We start from the raw sequence: 7613 nt of genomic DNA, 5'->3' as shown, positions 1-7613 counted from the left end.
CAGTTGTATAATTGCCACTAATTGCATAAGATAAATAATCAGTGGCGGTTTCAAAATCGTCGCTAAATGACGCCAAAACCGTCGCTAAATAAGTGAGATTCACATTCTCGTGGTTGCACAAAATTGCCTCTAAATTATTCGCGACACACTATTTAGTCACAAATAAATAACTGCTGAGAAATGCAATAGCGGCGGTTTATAACCGCTGCGAAATGACCAATTTGGTGTAATGATTATTCTAGAACAACTTTCTAGATACTATAATTTTTATAACCTCTAATAATTTGGACATTAGAATTTAGCATTTCACTTGCAATATATTTTGGCTATTTGACACAAGTATGATACATTTCTATTATCTAATTTTTTCAATATCGTCTACAAGGATTTGCAAATACCTATTGCAAATTATTAAACTCTTTAATTATCAATCTACACAATTATTCTGGAACAACCTTCCAGATACTCCGTACAATAATTTTTATAACTTGTGCTTGTCGTGTACTTGATTTTGCTATTTCGTTTTGAGGTTGGTGCTTAGAAGGAAACTTATATTATTCCGTTCAACTTTTTTTTTTTTTTAGAACATCGTTCATCTTCGAATGGTTTTTTTTTTTTTTTTTTTTTTTTTTTTTGAAAATAACATTGCCATCTTTTTAACCATGAATTGGGTCTAATTTTAGCCATTTGACAAATACATTAACATTGGAACTGTCTTTTTCCAATATATATGGAGCAAATTTAGGATGCGTTTGGTTAACGGATTTTGGTATAAGGTACGGTTATCAAAATAATTGTTATTGTTTGGTTGACAGATTTTTAGAATACTACCATGGGATTGGAATACCCCATTAATTGAAAAGCTCATACCTTTATTAAATAAGGATTCCATTTTCCTTCATCTTTTCGTCCCCAACTATTAATAATCATTCTCATTCCATCTTACTACCAAGCATGCAAAATACTTTCACCAAAACCCATTACCCTTACCAAATATTTGATACCCATACCGATTTCAATTCCCATGTGCGAACCAAACACACCCTTACTCATTTGAGTGCAAACCATACTTCGTATTAGCCGCTAACCATTTTACGCCAACCAGTTATGTTAATACAAAATGACCATACCACATTAATGGGTATTTGTACACCATCAAAACAAAATAACAAAAATATAATCCAAACACACGTGCATGCATAAAAAATCGCAATATAATTGTTCAACATATAATATTATAATATATAAACATAAATGTACAATCCAACTATCAACTTAAGATTTTAGTTAATATGGAGCACATGCTTCAATTTAGTATCAGAGTCAACCCTATGCTAAATGTCATGAGTTCAAATTTCTGCATCACCTAATTTAAAAAAACAGAAAAAAGAAAAAAGACAAGACTATGGCCCACGTATTAGTTAAAACCCATCAAAAATCAAAAATATTAATTCAGACTTTTAATTGAGATAAATCAAATACTTTAATTATAATAAAATCAAGACAAATAGAAACACATGAATACAATACCAAACCTTACCAATACCTAAGAACAAAGACAAATGGGAACTCATGCAAGAAACCATGTGGCAACTAAAAACAATCAACATTATCATCAACCATGTGCAAAAATTTTGTATAACCTCCGTTAAATAAAGACAACGTAAGGGTAAAAAAGATATAGCAAACAGAATATGCCAAATAAAGTACCAAACTAGCGAGTAACGCCAAATGATCTTTCCATCCATCAACATTACTAATTTTTTTACTATTTACACACAAGTGACCAGACAAAAAATGGACACATTTCAGAGGTCCTAACTTTGAGGAGTTTTTGCAAAGGTGACAAAAAGAGAACAAGGGAAATGAAGTAATGCGCCCGGTGCATGGCGCTCCTGGTGCGCATTTTATTTGGTAGGGTCCACACATCGGACAAAAAACAAGGTCTTCCTGCAAAGACCAAAATTACTCTCTCTCCTCCACATAAGCATTAAAAACCATCCAAAATCTTCCTATTGGGGATGCTCTTAATATTAAAGAGAGAGATACAGTTCAACATACACTTTCAACGTTATTCATGTTATCACCATATATCCCATGAAAAGGTAATATTGCAGAAGCTGGGTGATTTCAGAAGAAAGCAAGAGAATACGAAGTAGAACAGTAAATAGGAAGATGGGTTACTGCTTGTTAGAGATAGTTGCATATATTTTGATTTATCCACCAACACTGAGACCATTAGGATAAGTATCCTAAATATCTGCAAAGTGAGTTTAGTCATCTACTGCCAGCATGGCCATGAATCTTCTTGTGTCACAAAGATCTGGTAGTATCAAAGCATTTCCACCATTGCTGGCTCCCTTGAGCTCATCGGCAGTAAAGATCCCTGTACAAACTCCCACAGGAAGAGCCCCTCCAAACTCGGCTGCTTCAATGTCACTTAACTGCCAAAGATGTATTGTTCAGAAAGTTGAAAGCAAACAATCAATGCAATAACTAGAGAAATCACAAATGCACGTTAAAGTAATTGAATGATGCAGAGTATATTTTGTCTCAACTACAAATTTAACGTTCAACAAAAGTAATGGCTTCTCAATTCCTAGATTGTAAGGTTCTGTTATTTGCAGGAAACGTGTATATTCAATTATAATTAAAATCTCTAATTCCTTTTGCATGCATGGTATGCCCATTTTATCCGACTGTGATTCCTTGGATTTACCTGTGACATTGGCACATCGCATGATGATAGGTGTTCAATTGTGCTAATTTATAAAGCATATTTTGGTCGATTTTGGATAAGAATTGCTTAAATATTGTTTAAATTGACCAATTATGTGATTAATTGTGTAGAATGGAGCAAATTGGGAACATATCAATGTTTGAAGGCAAAAAGAGTCAAATGAAGGACAATTTGGACTCAAAATGGACAAAATAGGATGGAAGCCGGATGAGGAGCCTGTCACCAAGGGTTTCATGCTCGTGATGCATGGCGTGAGAGAAACTTCAGAACATGGTCTCTGCTATCACGAAGGCCATCACACACGTGAGGAGCTTCGTGAGACCAACTTCAGAATACAACTTCTGCTATCATGTTTGGTGTCACGCTCGTGAGATGCAAAGAGTGAATCATAGCCTTCACGAGGTCTATCACGCTCGTGAGAGGCCTCGTGACGCGCCTAATCCAAGAAGTATAAATAGGGAAAGTTAGTTTCATTGATGGAGAGAGTTTTTACAATCTAGGATATTTTTAGTTTTTCATCAAGTTAGAGAATTAGACATTCAGATCTTAGAACCCTAGCTAAACAATTAATACTTTCAATTTGCATTTTGATTTCAAATTTCCTTACAAGTTCTAGTTAGATTCAATTGTGATTTCTATTCCTGAAGCATGTGTTGATGTAGATAGAAGATTCATTTCCTTTTCCAGCTGTAAGTTTACTTCCAAATAGCTAAGTCAATTCCAATTTCAGTCTTTCAATTCATTGCAATTTATTATTTGTTTGCTTTGCTACTTTGATTTATTGCCTATAGTTGATATGAAATTCTCGTCTTTGAATCTATGCTAGTTTACATCATGATCATGTGTTAGTAATCACTTAGGAAGGGGATAGGGGTGAGGATTAGGTCTATGTAAATGTAACTTTGAATTGGTTGAATAGGAATGATGAGACTTGACCTGATGATGTTAATTAATGTGATTGGGTTCCAATTGGGATGTAATTACCTAATCTAGACTCGAGAGGTTAATTAATCATACTCCACCTTTGAAAAAAGGGAGTATGGGATGTCAAGAACACAAGGTGTTTATGAATTGCCTCTTAGACACTCATGAGTCATGAGTATGTCTGTGTCCTAAGGGAATGGAATGACCTTGAGAAAGGCTTCCTCCCGTTTGATGACACCCGTTGTCAAGTCATTTAACTCTCATTCTTGTTCTCGGATCGGTCACGTCGTTTGAGCCTAGTCTAAATTCCTATCCTCCTTCGCCTTTTCTATCATTTGCTATTCATTTCAATTGCTTTGCTATTCGTTTAGCTGTTACTTCTATTAGTCTACTTCTATCTTGCACGAATGATATTTCTTAGGATTAGATTTCTATAGAGGTTTTAGTACTTTGTGTTTGAAAGAAACATAAGCATACTGCATACATCTATCATCTCAAGAGAACAACAATTACTCACCCTCTCCAAAAGAATCTTCATCACATGACTCATCTTCCTTTACTACATGGAAGGAATAGTGATTCACATAGAAGAATGAATGAGAGTAACTACGATTAAATATCAAATCCCGCCTCCATTCCAGCATACCAAATGAGAATAGGGTAATAACATAGAGTCATAGACCATCTAGTGAAGAAAAATCAATATGAGAAGGCGTAGACATTCATAGAAAAACACAAACAAGTAGAATTTAACTTACTGTATCTCCGACATGCACCCGTAAGTCCAAATTCCCGGGAAATAAGTTTTCAGCACGCTCTGCTGCTATTCTCACGAGATGTCCACGCACCATATGATCACTTCCAAATCTGATGTAAGTATAGAACAATATAACAGAACAATTAGACAATCTGAAAGATCAGTAAAAGGCAGCCTAGCTAGAGTGCCTAAGTTTCAAAATACCCTCCAAAGTTAGGAACTGTGAAGTATTTCTTGATGCCTAAGGCCTCCATCTTCATCCATGCAATTTCTTCCAAGTTTCCAGTCACCTGGAGCACAGAAATGGCAAATGTTAAGGAATACATATTTACTGTTGGACAGAGGTCGGTGAAGGGCCAAGTACAACATCAAATGGCTAAGGGGACTGTTGGGCTTGGGCAGAGGCCTGAAGGACCAAGTCCAGCACCCTACCTCTCGAAAATGTAGCGGTATATAAGGAAATAAAGTTGCGCCTTTGCTACAAGCTATAGCTACATAGTGGTAAGTATTTGATCCTAACATTTACATATATCAAATTTCAAGACAGCTATCTGTTTTGAAATAAAATAAACTATGTTCATTCATTTATTGTTCTACAGCAAGGTCACTTATTGCAGTTAAAGACTGCAAGGCCATCTCTACTCCTCTTATAACGTTATCTCTTTAGTGCCATCCATATTCAACTTTAAGGTTTTTCCTTTATTTGTTTGCTTCATATATGAGCTCAGAGTTTTGATTGAACCTCTTCAAGCAAGCGCATTACACAAAAGGTACTACAAAAGTTTATGCACCAATAGTATAGTAATGCAGAAGACCTGTTTGAGATCTATAGTTTTGGATTTTAACTGAGTTGCAATTCCACACAACATTGAATAAATGTGCAAAAATCTATTTCTAAACGCAAACCTAGAGTCAGAACTCAGAAGGCAGGCATACTGTTGATACAGGGAAACACAAGCATAAAGTTTTGTTCCGACAACAAAAAGTTCTTTTCCAACAACAGAAAGGAAATCGTTTACTGAAAACACATGCAAGAAAAAGCAATATGCCAAAAAAAAATTAAAAAATCAGGTCACAAATAGTATAGGTTCCACAATACTCACCAGCCCAATTATAACATTTTTCTGTGATGATAGACGTTGAAGGAGAGTTTCAACTCCGGGGAGCACTTCCAGACCCTTTACAATATCCTCAGCATGGCTCTTTACATAATCTACCATGCTTGATTTAAGAATTGACAATTTCCCATTTGCCAACTGGTCATTAGATTACCAAAAACAATTGAAAACAGAAACCACATTGCAAGATTTGAGTGAAATTGAAATGAACAAAACAGTGTCCAATAATAATCAAAGAATTACCACTATATTTTCCCAGATGAACATCAATGAATTTAAGTAAAAATGAGAACATAAACTCCCTGCAGCTGCAAGAAAAGCTACCAACCTCATAAGGAATGCCATAGTGAACCAGGGTCTTCACAATAATTGCCGGGTCTGTTTGACCATGATACTACTCCAATAAAGAAGAAAAAATCACTGTCATTCATGTAGCAATTGGTATATTGTGATGGCTCAAGCAGTAGACACCACTAATGCAATTTGATATGTATACTTATCTGAAACTCAGCTTAAATGCAATTACTATTTAGTTTTCTGCAATGAATATTTGGTTTAAGCGCAATAATGTACAGTATATAAAAATGCACCTCAAATTGCAAGTAACAATATGCAATTATGTATTGCTCTGTCTTGCTCATATTCTTCAATTTGGACACTGCCCAATCAACATTCTCAATCATTACAAAGTTGCACAATGTTCATCCATTTGTCCCTAAACTTGTTAAATGGCCTTCTTGTCACTAAATCTGTTAACTTTTAACATTGGACCAAAATTGGGCAAAGTGAAAAGATAGGGTACCAAATGCCATATTTGGTCTCCAATCTTTCCACTATGCTTCTTTTATGTCCCAGGTAATACCCAATTTAGTCCTCGACTATAGTGATTTTTCTGGATTTAGTCCTAAACGACTTTTTGTACTTAATTAGATCCTCGACTTCAATGGCTTTACCCAATTGAGTCCTGGAATGTTAGAATCAAGGACTAAATCAAGAAAAATCACTATAATCGAGGACTAAATTAGATAAAATCATTCTAGTCGAAGACTAACTTGGTAAAACTACTAGGTATTAATAGAGGTGAAATAACGGAGCTATCTTAAACCAATTGAATAAAACCTTCAAAGTCAGCCTACTTAACCACAAAAAGTCATTTACGACTAAAACATTATTTTCTATTACTAAATTGGGTATTAACTTAATGGAGTTAGCAATTGAGAAAATAGTGGATAATTTTATGACGATTGAAGACATTGAATAGGGTAAAACTGTTAAAAGTAGTAAATAATAGAGGAAAATAAAAAGGTTTAAAAAAAAAACTCAGTAAAAGGTAAAATTTGGGCAATGGTTAAGCAGTATAAAATACTACAGAAATTAATTCACAATGATAAGAAAAAGGGTAAACCTTGATCGCATCAATGGAGCCTTTAACATTGAAAACTTGAAGAAAAGCGTGAGAAAATGCTTGGCGATGCAGCAACCCAGAACTCTTTATCAGAGTTCCATCTATATCAAAAGTCACCAAAATCCTCTTCATTTTCTTCTTCTTCTTCTGTATCTTTTGTCCTCTCCCAAGCTTCCTTGGCAGGCGTCTCCTTCTCTACTCACTGCTCTTTCAAATCTCATTATATCAATGATTTTATTGGATTGCATCTCGGACTTCGATCTATTTCACAAAGATCATATTTTGTCCCATTTTGCTAACTGGTACCTAAAATATTACTCTATTTTATATGTTAGTTGGATAAACAAGACTGAAATTATTTAATTACATTTTTTAAAACATTAATATACAAATTTATATATTTAAAAATTATATTAAAAATATCACTAAATATAAAAAATTAAACTTAAAAATAAGTAAAAAAAATTACTAAAAGCATCTCCATTTGTGATTTTTAATTAATGAAGTGAAGTTTTGTTTGAATTTTTTCTTTTGTAAATTATTTTTGTGAGACTCATTGATTGAGGAATGGGAACAAAGTTGCCGCGAAACTTGTGTGTGCCAAGGATTGCTGCATCCAACATGGCGTATAAAGTTCATGCGCCATGCTGGGCACGTATTATTGTTATT

The 7613-nt window shown here is 34.5% G+C and overlaps 1 protein-coding gene across 3 annotated transcripts; it reads right to left on the bottom strand.

Annotated features, from left to right (window-relative positions):
- Positions 1-1783: 1783 nt before the first annotated feature.
- Positions 1784-7227, bottom strand: LOC116027136. Of its 3 annotated transcripts, none has more exons than XR_004099910.1 (7): positions 6945-7227; positions 5868-5933; positions 5525-5677; positions 4626-4711; positions 4423-4531; positions 4182-4349; positions 2334-2444 (listed from the first exon to the last, which is right to left on the bottom strand). XR_004099910.1 is itself a non-coding variant. In XM_031268570.1 (6 exons), the coding sequence occupies exons 1-6, from the start codon at positions 7074-7076 to the stop codon at positions 2274-2276; spliced, it is 717 nt and encodes a 238-aa protein (XP_031124430.1). In that variant the 5' UTR covers positions 7077-7227; the 3' UTR covers positions 1784-2273. The 3 variants fall into 3 exon arrangements, 1 of the variants encoding a protein (XP_031124430.1); XR_004099911.1 differs by lacking the exon at positions 2334-2444 and adding an exon at positions 2814-3176; XM_031268570.1 differs by lacking the exon at positions 4182-4349 and having other exon boundaries at positions 1784-2444.
- Between the last annotated feature and the right edge of the window lie 386 nt (positions 7228-7613).

Source organism: Ipomoea triloba, chromosome 8 (genome assembly GCF_003576645.1).
Source record: "Ipomoea triloba cultivar NCNSP0323 chromosome 8, ASM357664v1".
NCBI classification, from domain to species: domain Eukaryota; kingdom Viridiplantae; phylum Streptophyta; class Magnoliopsida; order Solanales; family Convolvulaceae; genus Ipomoea; species Ipomoea triloba.
Note: the sequence above shows the minus strand (reverse complement) of the source record. Positions and strands in the feature narration are given on the sequence as shown.